Raw genomic sequence first — 22,886 nt, forward strand, 5'->3', positions numbered from 1 at the left:
AGGAGTGTATCCTAATGAGGCGAAAATGTATGGAAAACAAAGCAGCAGCTTTTAACCCCCCACCCCCACCCTTTGGATCACCTAGAAGAGCGTGTCCTAGTGTGTTCAAACGTGTGGGGCCACTATACATCACACGTTGCTGTACTTTAGCTGATCATGTGAAACCAATCTTTAGTGAGCTTAATCAGCAGAAATGATTTAGCCTCGTAAATCATTCTTACCATTCCACAGGAGGAGGCAGTGCTATGGCTTTTCTCTCCTAAAAGACTTCAGGCACAAATTTCCCAAGTTTCTCTGAAATCAGTTAAATTCTCTTTTTATAGTTATTCGTTGTTTACCAAACAGATTACCCACTGGTTCACCGTCCAATTAGCATATACTTTTATCCCTCACCTTTTTGACAAGATCTGCTTCCTAATGGCTTAAACAATTATTTTACCTGTATTTAAAAATGTTGTCCTTGGTATAAAACTGTGCTGATCCTGAAAGTTTTCACTTCTGCTACAACAGGAGACTGTAGCTGTGGAAAATCTGAATGGTTTTCCCTAACAGAACAGATTATTTTGTTTGAAAGAATAAATTCTCCCATTCTGCAGACAGTTTAGATACATTTAGTCATCTCAAAGGTTAACCTGAAAAATTGCATTTGAAATTGAACTAGAATTTATAAGAATTGATTAAAATAGAAATGAGAATTAGAATGCATTTCTATAGCGTTTAATTTCTAGTAGGCTTTAAATCTGTTTCCCACAAATACGCAAGAAGAACAAATTAATGGCTTAATCCAGTTTCAAATACTTTAATTGGAATAAATTGAAAAGTGTACTGTTAATTCTTGCTTTCTAACTAGTAACTGCAATGTATACTAGTATTTTCATTAATTTTAATGAAATAATGACCTCCTTCTGTACAAGCTAACTGAAAAAAAGCTTGAACTGAAAAATAGCTTTAACTTGCACAGAGTACAGTAAAAGCATTGGGGTAAGAAAAGTATATTTTAAGAAATATAGGACTTTAAGAAAATACACATAAAATGTTTTTTCTGCATAGTTAGTTATAATGTTCTGGTAAAGAGACCTTCAACACTTTTTCTGGCAAATTTATAGACAGCATTATCACTTTTAAAAGAAAACATAATTTCCTAGGTTTTTTATTACCTATGATAATAAACACTTCCTTGAATGTGTTGCATGAGTGTGTTTTGCTGGTGTTGTATGCCTCAGTGTGTGCACAGATGACTACAGTTTGCTATGCTTTGGTAACATTAGAAATACTGACTGAATATTTTATAACGTTTAACAATTTCTGTGTACTCTGTTAATTAGTCCTTGCCTAGTACCCATGGCACAGGCTGGTAAGTAATATTTCTGATTGCTTGTGTGGCATCTTGTTTGTTAAGCAACTTTACAAGGCTGCACAGAGACTCTTTGTATGATAGAAACAGTCATACATTTTCATCATTGGATGTGGGTTTCTTAGCTAAAAACAATTTTTGTACCGCTGCAAAGGAAAATAAACTTGTAAGGACTGATTCAGGGAAGCATGATTAAGACCTCATGGCAGCAAGTGTTCTGAAGATTGTTTTGAAAGGATTTAAGTTGTCTATACCAGTATTTAAACTGTACAAAAAAAATTCAAAGCCAAATCCTATGTTAAAAAATTGTCATTTTCTAATTTAGAGAAGAGTTAAAGGAAACAAGGCATATAAGATTACATTGCCTGTTGTTTGTTCCCCTGCCAATAATTTTTAACGGGCTCAGCAATTTTTGTCCCAGTGTGACAGTTAGAGGTCTTAAGGTATTAAACATCTAAAATCTCAATAAAAATATGTGGCTGAGTAGAGAAGAGTGACCCTGTTAGTCTTCCAGGGAGAGAGGCTGTATCATGAACTCAATCCTTAATTAAACATTAATGAATCCATTCAGGAATTATCTCTAAAATGCATATCGATAATAGGACAGGTTTCGTTTGTTGCATTGCTTACAGGCCTCGTTGCTTAACTGATACTTTAGAAGAAATGTCTGTTGCTGGGGAGAGATGGGGGCGAGACTTTTTGTTTTGGAGGATTTTTTGCATTATAATTTACTGGAATAAAAAACTATTTGAAAAACAATGGAATATTTACATGTATTTTCAGCTCTATTTTGAATGTCACGAGTTCAAAAAGCCACCAAATTAGAAGTTAATGACTACCTAAAGAATGCCAATCAAATCATGCATGCTAAAAAATTTACCTGCTAGGAATCTGTACATGGAACAATCAAGTTTTTTATTGTTATAAGCCAGAAAAGTACCTCCATGAGAATGGCAGACTGCAACTTCTCATCACAAGTATGAATTTTTCAAATTTGAAATAAAGTAAAAAATATGTTCTGTCCTGTATGCTATGCTTAATATGAAGGGAGTGCTTAGGTAAAAAGATATCCTTATTTATGGAAATAACTCAGAAGTTTCTCAATATAATAATGGAGAAATAAAAATTTCAATCTTTATGTATAGCTCTAGAAATACAGATTTTCCATGAGTCTTTTTGCTAGAACAGAACAGGTGCTGCTCTAGGATTTCTGACATTGCACAGTTTGCTAAAATCCTTTAAGGTTGTTGGGAGAGACTTTCAATCATTAGAATGAAAAAATACATGTCTGAAATTAAAAACATTTTTTTTCTGAGTACCTCATTTCTGAGAACTTTTATATCTTCTGTTGCTATCTTAATTATATGAGTGAGTTCTAAAGCTGGATTCAGTCTTTATGAAATGTAAAACCAATGGCATTTGGTACTGAATTAGAAATTTCCACATCTTTAACAGTTCCAAAAAACCAATTTTATACTCAATACCATACTTACTCTTTATCAGTCTAGCCCCGCTTTCGAAATGCAGTAAATATTATGGCTTTCCCTCAATTTTCTGATTAAATTCTCTTGCATTTATATGTATTTTCATGAATGCTTTTTGATTTGCACTTGGCATTTGTTGTTTGAAAAATTCTATTAATTTGATTTCCATTCCTTTAAAATTTACGTGCCAAGAAACTGAATTCTGGCAGAGTTCTGTAATGAAAAGTATTTTCTCATGTTATATACAACATACAAATCGTTGTTTATAATTCATTTGCAATTACATGCAATTACTGCATATTTATGCAGGGTCCTTTCTTTTTCTAGCCAGTAAAATAACATTAATAATAAAAAAATTATACGCAAGTTAATGATATTTACTAACAGTTGCGTGAGTTGTTACCCTCATGCATGTGGTTCATCCAATCAGTAAAATCTTGTACTGCATTGAAAACTACACATTCTTTGACATAATAAATCTAGTGACTGGAACCAAAACTATAAATTATAAGCCTGACAAAACTAATGCACAAAATTATATGCACAAAAATAATAAACATATCCAATTCAGCTAAATCTTAGAATCCATCTGTAGTGATTTTTCTATGTGGTTATGTGCTCTTTTACTGGATCTGGCTGGGATGAAACTTAATGTTCTTCATAGACACCCATATGGCTCTGTGTTTAGAATTTGTGGCTAAAACAATATTGATAACAAACCAATGTTTTGGTTGTTGCTGTGCAGTACTTTCACACTATCAAGGCTTTGGTTTTCTTCTCCACTCTCTCCCCAAGCAGCAACTACGCCAGAGTGGGTAGGTAGTTAGAAGTGGACAGAACCTGGACTGCTGGCCCAAACTGACCAACAAGATATTCCATGCACATAATGTCAGGCTCAGCACTCAAAATGGAATTGAAGGGAATTTGTAGTAGGTAGTCATTGCATCGAAACTGGGTGAGCTTCAGTCTGCTTGTATAGTTGTGACTGCTTACTTTTGCATTGCTTGTGGTTTTTTTCCTTGCTTTTGCCCTTTCCTATTAGCTTCCTCATGCCACTGTTGGAGAACAGTGAGTGAGTGACTGTGTGGTGCTTAGCTGCTGGCCAGGGTCAACCCATCCAGACTCTAAAATAACAGTCCTGAGGGGAGTCCTTCATTAGATTGTTCTTAAGCTCCCACAACTGCCATATACCATCAAGCGCACCCCCTGTGAAGTTTTCTTTCTGCTTGTAGTCCAGTCATTGTTTTCATATTCCTATGAACAAGGAATAAACATTGAAAATGTCTTTACTTGATTCCCTCCTGTGAATACTGAATAGTTGGATAAAAGAATGTTTTTTAAAAGGTCTCCTTTTCCCTTGAGTTTACAAACAGTGGATGTCCTGAGTAAGGGATTTCTTAAAAATGAAGTCTATTTGGAAGTTTTCACTGGTAATAGTTCTACTGAAAGCAAAACCAAGGGAGGCTAAATTCACCCTGCTGTTGGTCCTCCTGTTTTTTTATATTACTATAGTGTCTAGGATTTTAAGCGTATACAGAAATTTTTATAAAGACAAAACATGTGTATTGATTATAATGATCCTCTCTAGTCTGTTTTACCATCTAGAAGGCCTTGTTTGACTTTTTTTTTCCACCCTGCACATTGTCTGATTAAATACAGTTGATAAGTTTATTTTTTATGTTAATTGTACTTCAACGTGGAGATATACATATTTAGCGTACTTTTAACTACAGAGCTTTCTGACTTTAGCTTTAGATGTTGTACTAAGGAGCATGGTTTACTGTGGAAATATTGGTGATAGGTGGACAGTTGGGCTAGATGATCTTGGAGGTTTTTTCCAACCTTGGTGATTCTGTCTTTCTGATATTCAGATATAGCTGCAATACACAATTTCTAAGAGATTTTGATCTGTTACAAATGGTGGTATGTCTTCAAAAAGGTCAAGACAATGACCATAGTGGCTTGTTCTCCTTAACCTCAGAAATGCCACACAATGTGAGATTTAGCACTTCAGGAAAAAAAAAAAAAAAGTATCTGAGCCTTTCTGAGGATACATCTCAACGCTCTGTAAGTTCAGAGAGACATATCACTTGCGTTTGGTTTGGTTTGGTCTGGTTTAGTTTAGTCTTGCATGTTTGGGATTGTTTCTTTTTTTTGGTTAGTTTTTTTTGTTTGTTTGTTTTCTGTGATTATGCCTTATCCCAGATTCCCTCTTAAACTATAGTTTGTTGGAAAACGTGAGTCAGAAAAGAATTACTTTCTTCCTTGAGGAAAAAAAAAAAAAAAAAAAAAAAAGCCTTGTTTTAGGGTGTTCTCCCCTCCATTGTATTCCCTCCCCCAAACAAACCCTCTAACTAGCTAGTCTTTAAATGTCTATGAAGCATAAGCTTTGTGACCCACATGAATTCAGTCCTGAAATATAAATCAAAGTTCTGATTTCTGTACCCCAACTGCTAACTTTCTGAGCATTCTCATAATTTTGAAGATTTCTCTTTGCCCTGGAGTGTTTATAGAAGTGATAAAATGATACACATGAGATCTTTCAATTCCGAAAATAATAAGATACTGGAAAAAAAATAAATCTGTAATAAGTACAACTAGATCAGTAGACTTGGGTGAATTATTCTACTTAGATGGATTTGTATACTTGACAAATGCAGATTTTTCCATGCAGGGTGGTGGGACTAGCAGGGCAGATGTAACTGTTATCTGTGCACCCATTTTTCTTTCTTTGTCCTCAACTCTTAGAGCAAGTTGTCTCATCCTTCTTCTTTTGACTGTTGGTTATTTGCTTTCTCAGGCATGCAGTCTTTGACACTATCCAGTGTTGACTTCCCTTTGTTCTTTTGGGAACTATTTCCTAGTACCTCGATGCATGATCTTGGTCCTGTTGTAGCTTGGAGCTGCTATGTATCCATTAGGTGAATAATATTTTCTGGTAATTTCTCAAGCTAGCATTGCTTTTTCATCCTCAGCATGAGATACAGATAGCAGAATGAGTAAGACCAGTGGTTGGTGTCCAGAGCCTATAGCTGCATTACAAAAAAAATATCCCTACAGCAGATTACAACAGCATATTTTTTTAAATAAGTGTTTCCCTTTCAAATCCTTGCTTGTAAAAAGATACAGAAATTCTTCCCTGACCCTGGCTTGAACAGACGTGGTTATAGTTAAAGGTATGAAAAACACTTTTGTACACATAATAGCTACTTTCTTGCTTCCTCTTTTCCCTTGTATTGGTACACAAACAAACACACTGTCATAATAATGTAAACTCTGCGTGTTCTTTCCTAGAAGTCGCATCTTTTTTTTCTGCTTTCTCTAAGTTTTTTACTTGCATCTTTCCTCAATGTGTTCTTACGAGATTAAAAGCCAGTAGCTCAGTTCTTACACTGAACTATAAATATTATCATGCACTGTTCAATTTTATACACAGTTTAGCTTTTAACTGTTTTGATTTTCCTATGTGTAGTTAATCTGTATAATTATAAACAATCAAAATTACTGCTTATCTTTCCCAATTTTAATGATAAAAAATGTCAGAGCCATGGAAATAGCAAACTAAGTATATTAGATGAACTTTAGCCTGAAACAAACACAGTAAATCAGAGCTGTTCTATTTTTCAGTGGTAGCTGTCTTACCAGTAAGATTTGAGGTAGAGAAGTAATGGCCTAGAATTTTAGAATCATTTTAGTTGGAAGAAACCCTTACAGGTCATCTACTCCAGCTGCCCTGCAATGATCAGGGACACCCACAGCTAGATAAGGCAGCTCAAAGCCCTGTCCAGCCTGACCTTGAATATCTCCAAAGGACAAGACTTCCACCACCTGCTTGGGCAACCCATGCCAGTGTCTCATCACTCCTGTTGGGAAAACTTCTTTATATCTAACATAAAACTACTCTCTTTTAGTTTGAAACTGTTTTCCCTTGTCCTATTAAATGTATATATAGAATTCCTTGTTTTCTTTGCACAGGACACACAACACTGTTTTTTGCTTTTGCCATAATTATATAATCTGAAATAGTATCTTCAACATATTTGCCCAACACATGAATAGAAATTACTTAGTTTTGCCAATGTTCAGCAGTGTTTTGAAGTAAACCAGTTCTTAAGTGATTTTAGTTTAATACAAATCTTTGTGTAAGTACCGTAGTCATGAAATGGGGTCATTCTGCATGCATTTCTTGATGGCCTTGTCTGAAATCAAGATTATAACTGTAACTACATTTCATAAATATGTGCACTCCTAAAGAGAGAGCAGTTCTTTATCTTTGTATCATTACAGTGTCTGAATTCTGAATTTATTCTGTTGTGGAATACAAATAAGTCTTCCCCTATAGTAATGTTTTTTTTATATACGTAGTATTCTGCTGCAGCTAAGTTGGCTATACTGTATATGGAATTAAGAAGAATTTATCAGCATTTTTCAAACAGAACTAGGGCTTTTGCTTGAGGAAAAGATTGAAAAGCAGAGAAATCCCATCCTTTGAAAAATCAAATCCCTGTAAGTAGTTTGTCTGAGTGCTCTGTAACAGAGAGGTTCAGATTCAGTGACCATATTTCAGACTCTTGGCTGCTTTTTCAAAAAATCTTGTACATTTAAAACTTAGTACATGTGTTTTCACTTTCCAGTTTCCTGAACAAAATGTGATAGCTATATGGAACAGTTGGTGTTAACTGGGTTTGTTACCTGTTCAGCAACTTCCAATTATTTGCACTGCAGAAATTGGTTTAAAATTATAAGTTCTGCAACAATAAAGGAATATGCATAACTTCGTGCTCTCTTTTTTTAAAATCTGAATGTCAAGTTTAATTATTTCCTTTTATTTTGATTAATATATGCTTCTATGTATTATGGTATCAGATTTTAAATTACTTTTGAAATCCAGTACACTTTCTTATTATATTAAGAGTATAGATTTAGGTATAAAAAATAAACAAAAAATGAAAATTAGTAAATGTTTATTACTTCTATTATATCTAGCATGCAACCTATCTAATTTTGAATGGAAGGAATGCTGAATCTGTGGGATCTCTAAAACATTAAGGCAGTAGTTTATATGTTTGAAATGTTTCTCACTGACAGCTAAAGAAGAACGTAAGAAAGAAGAGAGCAGTTTGGAAAATGCACAAAAATGGTAAGGTTTTTTTTCTGCATGTTTTTTTTTTTTTTCTAACTGTTTGCTTTTGGTTAAAGATGTTATTGGTCTAGGAATGATGTTAAGTAGGAAAAAGCATCTGTACTTCAAAGAAGTAATGCTTTCTGAAAATTTCTTATATAGTCTTCCAGGAAAAAGTTCAGTTGGATTTTTAGCCAGTCTCCTGTATTTGAGGTTTTAATTACTGTCAACATTGAATTGAATCCTTGTTTTAAAGAATATTGTAGTAACTGATTAACTACTTAATGTAGTAAAAATATGTTTCACTGTCACAAAACTTCTTCATCACCTTAATCTACTGAATGTGATATACTAAGAAACCAGGGAAATCCAAATGGCTTTCTGATCTGAACATCTATACATCGCTTGGGCCAGAAGAGGCAACATACAAAGAAGTAAGACAAGTAGATATATGGATAGATAAGAAACTGTTATTTCTGTTAAATATTGTGTAGCAGGTTATATTTTCATTAGATCGAAGTGTCTACCTTTAACCTCATACTTACTCAAGATTGTTCTGCTCCATTCATATGAATGTAAAATGATAAGACAATTTAAAGAAAAGCTTGCAAAACACTTTTCATGCATTTTTTTGAAGACCATCTATGAAAAGAGTATCAGATATATAGAATAATAGATACACAATGCGCTGATTTTTAACTTCATTTGCATTACAATCAGTTGGCCAAATATTTCTCAGCTGTTTGGCTGTACAAATTGACCAGGGTTGCTGAGCAGGGAGCAGAAGGACCAGAAGCTCTTTGCAACTCTGCCTCGTGTAACAGCAGCCCTGCTAACTTCCTAGCTGAATCCTCTATTCCAACTGATGCAGCTGATAGAGCTGTCCTGAATCTCGAATTCCTCTGTCCCACCCTCCTCTGCCTTCATCCTGACACTTAGTGCTTTGCCCCTTTTCATGTTTCATCTTCTGATCTTTCCCACTTAGCACTGTTTGTTGTCATTCAGCTTGCTCTAGCTTCCTGGGCTGCTTCCTGACTTTTAGGAGTAACAGATTTTTTCAGCAGTAACTTAAAATGCTGAATGTTAGCAGTTGAGAAACCTAAATTCAGTATCAGACAACTAATTCTTTATGTCAACTGCAAATTAGATGTACCTTTGTACCCTAGAGAGCCTACTCTGCTCCAGAAAGGCTGCAGAGCAGAGGGGACATGAAAACAACTGTGCTACAGAAGGAAAGTTTGTCAATAAGTAGAAATTAAACAGGTCAGCCAGCTGCTAGTCAACTGTTGAGCTAATTTTCTGCCCCTTCTGCAGCAAATGGGAACAGTTCACCTGAGACACTGATTGTCTTGGGAGATATTTGGGAGTTTTCTATCTCTTTTTCTGACTGTGCAGAAAGACCAACCTGGATGTCCAAGTAAGGAGGAGTCTTTCTGGGCTCAAAAAAAGTAATGTAAAGTACAAATTACCACTGATCTTTCTTTAGACTGTGAAAAATACATATTACTTTTAATAACTATCACCAAATCTTACTGCTCTGTGACCTATGCTTTGCAGAAAGTAGTGATTCAACCTCTACAAAAGTGAACATACTGCTTTGGTTCATTTAGATCAACCTCCATGTACTGTTATTAGTAATGTGAACTGTTTCATTTTATCTGCACAAAGCAATATCATAAAGGTTAAATAAGCACAATCAGTTAAAATATTGTCAAAAGTATCTTCTGTAATAAAAATATGAAAATGAAAATATTTAGTTGCATAACAATTCTGTAGCTGCATTATAAAATAAAAGTGCATTACCATATTGATAATGTTCTTTTTTTTCATAAAATTCATTGCTGTTATCTGCTTATTGACACACTGGGAAGGAGACAATTCATTTTCTGTAAAATCTCTAACTATTTGAAAGTTATTTTTAACCAGAGCTGGAGGTTTTTTCCTCACTTGGCACATGACTCTTCTGTAGTCTTTCTATAAAGAGAAATGGCAAAATAAGGTCTCAGTGGCACATTGTGAATAATATTAAAGACTTAGGTAGAATATAACATTTCCTGTAATACAAGAAATTGAGCCCATGATTTGACTGTGTGACATATCTCTGTGGCGGTTCATGCATCTATATGCTGACCTCCTGAGAGTGAGGTAGATATTGGAAGGATAGTTACACCCAGCATGAATTGCTGCTATGATTTCCAAGGCTAAGAGGAAGTTATGGTAACTGCCAGCCTTGACTACCAAATCAGGAATCAGCCCTCAGACAAACTTTCCCCCGTAGGCTTACTGTTGACAGTTTCTTTTTCTTCCCCTCCTAGCTTTGAAGAAACAGTGGGATACTTTGGGATAAAGCCAAAGCCTGGTGAGAAGGAGATCACACCAAACTATGTTTTCATGGTGTGGTACGAATTCTGCAGTGACTTCAAGACCATTTGGAAACGAGAGAGCAAAAGCATTTCCAAGGAGCGGTAAGGTTCTAATAAAGTCATTAATACTATTTTAGATGTCTGGGAAACTGTTCCTTCTCAAACCTAACAAATTATACTCCTATATTTCACAGGCGTCATTGTTTTCTTTCAGATCTAATGGACATCAAGGAAAGATTATTCCCTCAGGGTGCGTAGGAAAATTCACCAAAGGCATGCTGTCCCCACAAAAAGATAAACACATATAATCTGATAAATTACACTTTTGTAACCCCTTCCAATTACTAGCTAGTAAAATGAAAGGGGAGCTGTGCTAATTTGTAACAGATTGCTTCTCTGTGCATTTTCATGTTGAACTAGCCTAAATGAGGCGATATTGCTGTCGCAGACAGTACAGACAAATAAAAGTGAATGCTTTTCCAGTTAATATACTGCACTTGCATCAAAGGGAAGCCCCAGAGATTCAGGCCACACTTAGCACTGTGTTGAAGCCCAACACTGAATTTACAGCACCACTTCTGACTCTTGGTGTCCTGCTGAGGACTTCAAACTACTTACCGCTGGATCTCACCGCAGTCAACTTATTTTATTAGTTAGAGTAAAAAAATAAAATATAAATCCTTCAATTATTTGCACACTTTTCTTAAAGAAGCTAAAAATCTTTTCCAAAGATATCTATACTATGAGTGAGTAAATGCCATGTTAATCATGTCTCAATTCATTTGAAAAGACCTAAAAGGTGGTATTGTGATCATGCTTTGGAAAAGAATGGACTAATCACTTTAAGCATGAAATACAAACCCAGGTGTGTATTCTGAAGTGACACAGATGTAAAGAAAAGATTTCCTAAAAGATCTTAGCACTTACACTTGCCTTTTTTGCTTTAAATCAGTGGGGATCTATGAGTCCTGTAAATAGATTTTTAAAGGACAAAATGGAGAAAATATAAATTCCTGATTGTCAGTCTAATGTACATTGTTTTACAGGTTTTAAACTCTTGAAAGTTGTAGGTGTTGGTATAATCTGTATAATAGTTAAATTGATTTTAGAAGCTGGCAACTGTGAACACTGTCAGAATCTTTTAATTTTTTTTTCTCTAAGTCAATATTCAAATAGTTTTCCAAAATAAAAAACATGTAAAATTATTAGCCACTGAGAAGATTGCTCTAATCATCTAGGGATCGTATTGTGGATATACTTCAGTTCAGAGAAAAAATTCATCCAGAGCATACATCTATTCCTTTGTACGTAGTTAGTGCTTTGCTGATGGGATACAGTGATCCCTTCAGAGCAATTGATTTAAGTTGTTGATTAATATAATGTTTGATTAATACATTAGAAATCTTTAAAAGAAAAAAAAAGAAAAAAACCCCTCAAAGTTTCTTAAAACAACGTTCAAGAAATCTTTGTTGAGTAAACTGCTGTATTCTGTGTTTTCTTGCTGGAATGAGATGAGAATTACTGTTTAATAATAATGTAAGTAAAATGTAATAGTAAAAATAGATTGCAAATATTCTATCAATTCCTTTAATACATATTTTTATTCCTATTCATGAATGTAAAGCAATGCCACTTGTTAGAATATTTCTTCAAAGTGCTGATTTCTGGATTATAGACTTTTTCAGAGTTCGATTTTTTTTTTTTAAAGTTTCATTAATCTCAAAAGAACAATTCATTGTTGTTTACATTAAAAATCTAGGTGATTCATCAAGACTATGAGGTGCTGAAATGAGGATCTTTGTGTAATAAGTAAATTAGAATGACAGAAGAGCTGTTTTCATCATCCTAAATTGTTTCGTAATGTGCTACTGAAAAGAAGAACCTCATGAAATCAGTAAATTTAAATGATGGGAAAACTATTTCACTCATCTGAAAATGTCCTGTGAATTCCCGACCTTCTAAGGTTTTGTTTTACAAAGTGTGAGACTAATAGTTGATGAACTGATGCCCAAGAAATTTTGAAAGAAAGCTCATTCTGCACATTGGTAACTAAAAACCTCAGTATGACAGGAATGGACAGCTGTCTTCCATAACTGGCTAATTAATTTGATGCACTATTTGTTTTGCATTTCTAGAGATGGTAATTAAAAAAAAAAAAAAAAAAAAAAAAAGATCATGTTCATCACCAATGAATTCTTTCGTTCTAAAAAAAAAATTTAAAGAGGAAAAATTGGTATCATGAGTCAGTATTTTCATTGTTGGGCTCTGAAACTGTGACATTGATATTCTTATATAAACACTTTTACTGTTACCTTGCCCTTCAAATTTCAGGAGGAGCTGCAGAAGTATAAAATGTATCTGAATTAATCTAGTCATGTAGATACCTAAATATGGATTTGTTTACATTTATAGGGGAATGTCAATATTGGATTATAATTTCTCATTCATAAAGTATGGCTCAGAAAATTCTAAATTTAATTATAATATGCAGAATTATCAGTAATATGCCATGCCAAATACATTCTTAAAAATGTATTGCCTTAAAATTAATAGTAGTGAACTGGGGCAAAAGATTTAAAGTGGAAAATTAAATTTTTATACTCAAAACGAGCTAGTTTGTGTTGCATAAGAGAAACTATAAAATCTCTGAATTTCTGGGAGAAAGGATATCCCCTGTAACAAAATGACAGCCTCAGCTGCAGGAGCCTGTTTTGTCTAACATCTACTTGGCTCCTAAATGTAACACAACTGTAGAAATCTAATTAGATTAATGCTTTTTCATGAAGTAAAGGAAACACTTTAACAGAGCTGCTTGGCACTTAACTCACCATGAAAATAAATCAGCTGCCTGCAAAATATTGTTGAATCGTTGTCTCTTTCCTGGACAAAATTTGAACACCATTAAAAAAAAAAAAAAAAAAAAAAAAAAAAAAAAAACAAGACAGAATTACAAATAGATAACAAACCTAGATAAATACAACAAATAAATGACTATAGAGATAAAATGAAGAAACTTTTTGATTGTGCATCCAGGTACATCAACTGCCTTTTTTTGCTTTCTTCTTATTATTTTTGAGATTTTGAGATGCTAACCAAACTGAAGTCCAAAACAAAGTTCTGCCATCTTATACTGTGGCAAATTGCATATCTACAAGTCTCTTTTCCTTTTTTTAATTCAATTTTATTTTCAGTTAGAATGTCTATGCATTCAGAATCAAAATAAATATGTATTAATATGTGAATATCTACCCATAAGTCTGTTAAAGCATTCAAGATCTATTGAAGTGTATTTTAACATAATACTCTAGTCAAGTCTGAGTATGAGGAAAAAATATAAGCATATATATTTAAAAAAAAATAACAAGTAGTTTGCAGCGATGAATAGAAAATCACAGAATGTAATCATATGCTTTGCAAAATAAGTGTGATGAGGATTATCATGTTCTTATGCTTTACATATGAAGCAACCATATAGGAATGCAATTATTGCTGTTAATTTTTCTCACTGCTTCCACTACAAAAGTAAGATTGTAGCAACAGTTACCACAAGAAAGTCTATCATTTCTTTTAGATAGAATACACATACAAATTGCACAGCTAGGTAACAGAAATCAGAAAACAAAAAAGGACCAGAGTTTGTCTCAATGTCTAGAGAAGACACAGTCAGTTGATAAACAGAAATACGTCTCATCTTAAAAATAGGGTGCTTCCTGCTTTTAGAAGGTCCCTTTTTTAGTGCCTTTTTTGTTCTTCAATGTTATCACTAGCACAAAACACACTGATGGTATCACCTTTATCTTGTGAAAAGAGCTGTAGTGATTGTTTTTTTGGGGTGCACAAAAGCAATGAATCACAGGTTTAAAACGCTGAAGCTCTGAATGTGAGTGTGAGTAGCAATGGTGGTAGTTGTCTGAACAATAAAAAGGGCAGTGAAGGTGCCCAGTAAATTTTTGTTTACTCTAGTAAGCTGGAGTTGGCTATAGCTTTCTACCTCTTTCATTTTTGGTGCACATTATTGGTCTAACCATCAATTAAGCTAATCTGTGAGGCTCACTTGCACCTAACAACTGAAATTTGGCAGGAGCACTTGCCACAGAGGAAGCAGTGGATTATATTTTTGTTTTCAATATTACAGTGAGCAATGAAGAAAAATAATCTTTAGTTCAAGACATTATAACAGTTTTCAAAGACTAGATTTATTTTATAGCTTGACTTTAAATGTGAATTTCTCTCACTGTATCATATGTAGTATGTGATATATATGCTAAGCTGCTCAGAACCTAATGAAAAAGATACAATAGAGAACTTAAAAGCATGAAGGCTGAATGGGAAATAGTTGTTACATACCTCATTTAATACAATATCAAGTGAAATTAGCAAGTGGCTGGCACAAGCCAAATACAATTGCTTACAGTAGCCATACTTAATCGGTTGAATACCTTCCCACCAGATGTCCCAGGTGCCAAAAGTTTGCATTGCTTCTGAATGATGATGGTGCAAATCCATATTAGAATATGAAGAACTGTTCATAGAGAGTTTCCTGCTAGGAGAGCATTGCGGGGATTGCTACTGAATGCTTTGGCTGTCCTTAGATGCTCCTTAGTATCTAGTGGTATCCAGCTCAGCTGGACTGAAGCATATTTCTAGTCTGGGCTGATGGAGCTTTTTTGGGACTTACTGTTCTTTTCTTAAGCACCAGCTTTGATAAAGGCATAAAGTTATTTTTTTTTCTTGTGACTACAGTGGTAAAATTCATCACCTTCAAACAGATAATCAGTAAATCCAGAAAAAAAGTAAAAGCAAACTAAGTGTATTAGCATTTTGAGATTTGGAGAGAAATTCCACTGATAACTACATCAGACAAACATAGAAAAATGTATATAAATGAATATTTATTCTATATACAATTTAAAGATTTGATAAATAATGATCAAGTTCTTTTTAGAAGACTTGACAGGAGGCTTGACTAGCCAATTCTATTGTACAATATAATGATAGAAGTGTTTCAAACTTCAAGGTCTTTTATAAGGCTATTGTGATGCTAAGCAAGGACTTTACCAAATAATTGTCTGTCTTCGCACACCAGTGAGACCTGAACATTCATGAGTAGCTTGCTCAGACAGGAGTTTTTGTATCCTAACTGCTTTCAAGTGCAGAATGAACCAGCTCACACCTTCTGTTTGGCTGGGTGGGAAGCATGAGTGAACGTGGCAAGAGTTTATCTGCTGAGTACCTGGCTTATGATGAAAACTTTATTAAATGCAAGCATATATTCTAGTTGAATTTCTGTGTTGGAGTTATAAATTAAAAATAAAAATGATGCTTATATTTTTCGCTAATATGGTCCAATTTAAGAGGCATGACTTGGATCTAGTTTAGAGGGAAAGCCAACACCTGTCACATCGAGGCAGGAAAAAAGCAAATTATATTCCCTCTGATTATAGTAAAGATTCAAATACAATATTGGAGTCATGAGTCTCCCAATTAAAAATACGTTTCTTTGTTTACTTCATTCAGTTTTCTTTTCCATATTGTGTGGTACTGTGCTATACTGCTCAGCATTGCATTTGACGTCGCATCTTCTTTATTCATCAGGATATATTGACCTCTTTTGCTCACCACTGAATGAGAATAATGTTTCTTTTGAACATAACTGTGTTGTGGTTGATCAGATTTCAAAGCTTAATTGACTTGCATTCCTTAAATCTTCTTTTTTCTCCACTGAAACACACTGACACCAGAACTATTGGTGTTTAATGTCTTGGTATGGTAAGTAGACCTGAGCTGTGACATTCACTGATTAACGCTGCCCAAAACACAACGTGTGAGGTATATCTATTGCCTCCTCTGCTGAGATTATAAAACACGCAGGAAAAAGAAAAGCAGGCCTTCCCCGAGGTGACCCTGTCAGAAGTAAGTCTTTAGCTGTTTTCTGTAAAGACAAGCCATTGCTGTTTCCTCTGCAAAAAATATTTTTCCAAGTTTATAATTAGTCGTTCTTAAACTGCTCTGCCCCTTGAATTGTGCAGTCTCCAAGCTTCTAAAAGTCATGGCTTTTTAGTTAGGCGAAGTCCCTAGAGACTGGAAAAAGGGAAACAGCACTCTCATTTTCAAGAAAGGGAGAAATGAAGACCCAGAGAACTGCAGGCCAGTGAGCCTGAAATAATGGAAAGGAATACACAAATTGATCTACCGCCACCAGGCAAATTTATGATTTTAAATTTGGATGGTTTTCATACTATTTTGTTTTTCTCATTTCAACAATAGTGCCTGCATGTACAGTAGCCAGTTCTAGCACCCTAACCATGTTTAACAAAGAAAAGAACTATTTATTAGGCAAGTTTACAGTGTGGATGCTTCAGTGATGTAATTACTGAGCTAACCGCTTTGCTAATAATTGACTTTAAAAAATCCCAGGAAATTATATTCATCTAAAATTATGTACTTTCTGTGAATTCCTCCTAATCTTATCAGTCATACGTTAACAAAGTGATTTCTCCCTAAAAGAACAATGTGTTATTCATAATGTCTCTCTGAACCAAATATCGAACGATTCAGATAATTTTAGTGAGCTGGTTTATTTTTATTCCCTATTCCAAACTATTCATTCCATGTAAAAAATTCCAGATTTCTTGAATATAGTGCAAATATAGAATAAAACACAGAGTTACAACTAAATCAGCAACACGAATAATTTTCTTTTCAAGACCAAGAATGTATAATCTCTAGAATTCACCTTTCAGTTGAAAATGTGGACTCAAAACATTTAAAAGCAGTTCAGAAAACTGTCCTAGGACCAAAGAGAATGTGATAGGAAAGAAAACATGATTGAAACAGGTAAAAGTTTAGAAATTCATACCTCCATTTGATTGTGCTGAACGTGTTTACACACACCTAAAATGCATTATCATCTTTGCATAAACCTCTGCAGCTGTGAGGAATAGCATGCTGTTCAGTGGCTGCTGTCATCTATGAAAAAGAAGCAAAAATGTACTGATTAACAAAAAACTGTAAAAGAATGGAGTAGTATGTTACAGCTTAGTTGCTGACTTGACACAGAGAAAGCTAATTAAGTTTTAGCAAGGCTACAGATAAGTTTTAAAATGTATAGAATAGTAACTTCATCTTGGTGTATTTGAGATAGTACATGCAGCTAGGAATTACAACAAGGAATGTTATTTTCCAACACTGAATGTTGATAAACACAATGAGGAATTTATGAATGTGTTCTGTATTTTTAAAAAGATGTCCAGAATTGGGTATGCTGATAATGTTACAACAAGGAAATACACATCAGTAATTGCAGCTATAATCCACTTTCCTTTCTGCTTTTCTTCCAAAATTCCTCAAAAATTGAGCATGTCAAAAGTGGTTTGAACTGGACGTGGTATTTTTTAATACTTTTTGACCGGCCATAACAATTATTTCTTCTAGTGGAAAAAATTAAATAAGAGAAGAAAATACAATTTTTCAGTTCCTGAGTGCCAAGAAATGTGTTGTTTATAGTAAAAGGCTGATCTTGTGTGTAGTAGTGAAAACTGGGTTGCTGAGTTTTTGCTTGTAAAAACTCACTTGCAATTTTTTTCCCTCTGCATATTGCATATTGAATTGTAAAGTAGGCGTCTGTAGCATCAGCATTTTAAAGGCAGATAGCTGGCCAGATCCTGTCTCCAGCAGACCAAGAATTTTCTTTGCTTTTTATCACTATTTAGCACATAATTTCCCCTGCCTTTTCCTCTGTCTGAAAGAGGAGAGTCAAGTCCTTTTCTCCTTTCCCTCTTGATAAAACTTCTGGTTGTGTTCTTCTCAATAAATTCTCACAGAAACACAGGATTTAGGATCTGCAGTACAATAAGATCAAAAGGCAAGAATAGAAACAATGGAGTCAGATTTGTGTTCTCTCCCCTTATCTCAGTAGTGCTTTTAGTAGACTGGTGTGTAGTTGTGCACAAGGCTGCCTTAACTATCTGTGCACAAGAACTTCTTCTAATTTGTATCTCTATCACCACATCAGTGAGATTGGCCTGTCAATTCCATGTAAAGCAACAAGGAAAACATTAAGATAAAAAATGGCAAATGCTTTCATTTCAAGATCTTCAGAGGAAATTAAGAGGATAACCAAGCAAATGTCTTGCTAAAATATTGTATCCTATATATATAAAAGATCTAGCCAGCTGGTTTGTGGATGTTTTGTTAAGTATCTTTTTGCCTTCCTACTGCAGCTGTTTTGGTTCCATACAATCCTGATCCTACAAGAAAGAAGAGATAGTTTGCCTGCATTATACACTGAAAATCTCAGAAGACAGACCATGCTTTTGCTTTTGCTTTTCTCTTCAGTAAAAATGCATTCTGATCTATTCTGGTACTTTATGAAGTGCCTTTGAATACTAATTAGTATTCTGTTTGGTCTTTTTTGTGTCTAAAAAGGTTGGTGGTGGTACTTTTTACAGGTGAAATATATATTAAGCAGACCTAGAGCAGTTTGAATTTCTTTGAATCTAACAATGCCTTCTGTGTATATTTTGTTTCAGAATTAAAGTGGCTCAGCAATCAGTAAGCAAGTTAACTGCAGAGAAGAAAGTTGAAACAAAGAAAATCAATCCTACGGCTAGCCTGGTATGATTTCTTTCTCAGCATGACATTTAGAATATTTTTGTGACACTGTTCTTGTCATTCAGGATGATGGTGGGTTTTTGTTGTTGTTGAAGTGTGATGCAGAGTTCTTAGTCAGTTTGAATGTAGCAGGTTATTATTCTTCCCAAAGAAAAATTGCAAAGCTTATGCCCTACAGTAGTCTAATAGTGAAGGTTAAAGCTTAATTTAGTTGTGCCTAAGTATGGCTCTGCTATTCTAGAGAACAAAACATAATTAGACCTTTTCTGGTTTCTTTCCCATTGCTGCTAAGTCTCTTGTATTTTCTTTCGTGCTATTTACTGCTCACTGTACGCATTTTAAAAATGAGAGAGTATCTTCTTTCTCTAAAACTTTTCAAAATGTTGTTTACTCTGTTGAATAGTGGTAGAAGGGTTCAAATCCTTATTTCGTCATTAGTGTTTCCCAGTTTCTTTTTTATAGGACATAGAAAGAGGAGTAATAATTTACACTGTAGACAAAACTGGTTTTTATCTTTGTGCAAGGCAAAGAATTTCTCAAACTGTGGGATGCAAGAGAATATGGGAGGGAAATGTACATGAAGGAAGTCAGTTATTTCCATTCCCAACAGAGCATATCAGTTGCAGGATAGGCAGCAGAGATAAAAACGACTAAAATTGCTTCGGAAAGGGTCGTTAGACAACATAATCTACCTAATGCTAAATTGGAGTATTTATGTCAGCAAAAACCATTCTGGACAAAAGAAGGTATTAAACTGAGAAATGTATCTTGTTTACTCTCACTGCACTGATCTTCACAGAGCTGCTCATTCATCTGGCTATTTTTAAAGGCACACAGTATTTGACAAGTGTGTAGCTAAAGCAAGCTCAGCTTTGCTAAAGTAACTAGTGAACTCACTGTGAGCGTTCCTTGAGTGCTCCAGGAGTTTTTTGTTTGATTGTTTCTTTTTAATTAAGCAAAACTCTGATCTGCTGACTCATTTAGTACCTCTCAGTATTGTAGACAAAATACTTAAGGCAACTTGAGAGCAGACAGAAAATTAGAGGAAAGAATGATAATAAAGTTCTTTCTATTTTTAACAACAGAAAGAGAGACTACGTCAAAAAGAAGCCAATGTGAATGCCAACTGAAAGGAGAAAGATGAAAATGATAGTGTGTCGTAATACCTTTCAAGACGCTTTATTATGCCTATGGCTCAGAGAGCACCTTATGTTTGTTATTGAATTCTGCTTTGCTGATCTATTCCAAGACAATCCACTAAATGTTTTTCAGTTCCTTCAAAGGAGTTTGTACATAAAGTAGAAGGAATTCTAAGAAAATTTTTTACATGGGAATTCAGAATGATTTTCTGTAGTTCTTCCTTACGTTGTAAGGAATCTAGTTGTTTATGGTTATTTAAAGGACTCTATGTGTAATGCAGTAAAATGAAAGAGTTTAAATGAAAAATTTGGATACAAGATTAGATAATGACTAAGAACTTGTAGGTTATTTACAGGGCTTTGTGTAGATTAGAGCAAATATGCTGTTTGGCTCACAAAGCACTGTTATACAATATTTTTTTGTTACTTCAGCAGTAACTGAGGTAAAATAGACTAACTGTAAGTAATATTACAGTGTCTGAGTACTGGATGCATCTTTCTATAACTGATTAAATGTAATTATAGATTTACTCTGTATTTTACTATAAATATTTTTATAGAGACCTCAACTTATGCCACACATTGAAATGAAAGCAATATTTTGCACATGGAAAGGAATAGCTTCAAATTCTTTATCTGTATGATCGATGGTGTAACTGATTCACTATTTTTTTGTTTGTTTTAACCTGTCCTATATTCTGAACTCCAAAAAACAAAAAAAGAAAAAAAGAGATTAAAAAGTATATTTTTATTTCAGTGTTTGTTGAAACTACCAGTTCCAGAAAATAATGTTTTTACTCATCGTTATTAATTGAACTAAAATATGTTTCCATGAAGTTATATATTTGTCATTAAATCTTAATCTTTCAATTCTGTTGAAAGCTTTCTTTTAAACAATGAATAAGTCACTCTAAAATGCCCGGTCTTGTCCTGCTATAATTTTATGAAGAATGTATCCAGCATATAAATATCTATCTATGTCGATAAATAAATTTAATAAGTAAAACTTGAGGAAGAAATATGAGCTGTCATCCTGCGGCATTGTAATCATTGCTTGTAAAGTAGCAGAGCCTGAAAAAAATCTACCAAGTATCCACTGTTACTTGAAGATTCTTGGAAGGAAAAGTCCTGAAGCATGAGTTAATTTAATGTAAAAACAGGACAACAAACTGGACAAAATGTTCTTCTGCTTGCTGACCATAAAGAGAAACTGCCTTCTTTATGATAACAATAACTGAAATGGTTTAGGAAGAGATATTAGATTAAAAAAAAAATTCAAAAAGAAAAAAAGATGGGAAGGCATTAGCCCTTTGACTTAATAGATGTAAAGTATGCCCATTAAACAAATTATTCATCACTAGAAATGAAGGCTTGTTAAAGAAGACAACAGTTGTGGAATTTACCTCCCATTCATGACTGTAGCTGGAAAACTTCATATACTGCAGGTTTCTTAAATGACTCTACCAGTCCTCAATAGATAAAAATAAGGGAAGCAAGGTTGTTCTGAATGTTTTGGAGTTTCTAGCTGCTACAAATATACCTGAGATGTGCTAGTGTCATTTTTATGGAAACAGTCAATAGCACACCAACAAAAATAAACTAAGTTTTAGCTCCGCTATTCCCACTGAAGAAAAATATATTCCAAAGATTTAAATTTTGTCTTCCACCAAGTAGGTGAAGTACATTTATTTCCATATTATCAGTGCTAACAGGAGCAATAACGCTTATAAAAACCAAAGAACTGCAAGCAAGGCAATTCTGATGATCTTTTAAGCAAATAACTATTGAGTTTTGCTATTGTTTTTTATCTGTCCCGAAGAGAATGTATACTGACATTTGGTTGATTGGGATTTTTTCATTGACACGTTTTATCCAATACTAATCAATAAGAGTAGTACTGTTTGTGAAATAAGGACTGATGTTGCAAATTCTTATTAAAAACATACTGTGGAAAGCATTTTTAAGTTCTTGAAATATCCTGTTTCAAAATCTCTCTCTGTGAAATTTCATTTTTCAGTTCAAAGTGATTTTTTCAGTTTGCAGTATTGAAAAATGTATATAAAAAGGGATTAAAATTAAAATTTTTGATGTAAAGTGTTCCTTGATGAGATGTATAATTCTTCTTTTTGTTTTCAGATTATAAATTTGCCAACATATTGAGAATATAGGCTATTGTTCAGAAATCTCCAAAACTTACACTGCACAGATATACTGTTTCTTCCTTATTCACATTTATACCAACTTCACTCTTAAAATAGGGATTTAGAGTACAACTTCATTATCTATTAATTGTACTATCGATTTTACTGTTTTTAAGTGGTATAGAAAAAAGTACATCTAGACTATTTAATTAATTCTGTTACTGAAAATTTGGACATTTTTGGATGGAATTCATCAGCTAAATATCTGACTCACCCCCTAAATACCACACTGACACTAGTGCTGCCGAGAGGTGTCATCAGACAATGACAAACAGTAGATGTGCTGACCTCAACTAAACTATTGGTTTAATGAAGAGATATTAACAGATATTATGTATCTGTGTAAGCTGTTAAATTATAACATATTTAGGGACTACAGATGTAACAAACAGCCAACAAGACGACTCATCTTGAGGTCAGCAAGTGTCACCAGAAATAATGTTTGAAACTTAAATTTAGATTGGTGCCTCATTTTACCCTCAGTTTTCTAGTTTAGAGGGGAAGAAAAAGAGGAGAGAAAACAAAAGGATGAAAGTAAAGAGATGGAAGGGAACAGAAGACTTGTACAAGGTACGTGATTACATTGCTGACGAGGAAGTAAAAGAATGGA

The 22,886-nt window shown here is 34.1% G+C and overlaps 1 protein-coding gene across 1 annotated transcript in view; it reads left to right on the plus strand.

The window, feature by feature from the left end:
• LOC122179921 (formin) overlaps positions 1-20,799 on the plus strand; it is a 120,494-nt gene extending 99,695 nt beyond the window's left edge. The window contains exons 14-17 of the mRNA XM_042871171.1: positions 7,927-7,978; positions 10,276-10,425; positions 18,855-18,939; positions 20,022-20,799. Coding sequence (XP_042727105.1) covers positions 7,927-7,978; positions 10,276-10,425; positions 18,855-18,939; positions 20,022-20,066 — 332 coding nt within the window. The 3' untranslated portion in view covers positions 20,067-20,799. The remainder of the gene's footprint in view (positions 1-7,926; positions 7,979-10,275; positions 10,426-18,854; positions 18,940-20,021) is intronic.
• The last annotated feature ends 2,087 nt before the right edge of the window (positions 20,800-22,886 follow it).

Source organism: Lagopus leucura, unplaced genomic scaffold (assembly GCF_019238085.1).
Source record: "Lagopus leucura isolate 7727_CA_CO unplaced genomic scaffold, USGS_WTPT01 Super-Scaffold_1, whole genome shotgun sequence".
In the NCBI taxonomy this organism is placed as follows: Eukaryota; Metazoa; Chordata; class Aves; order Galliformes; family Phasianidae; genus Lagopus; species Lagopus leucura.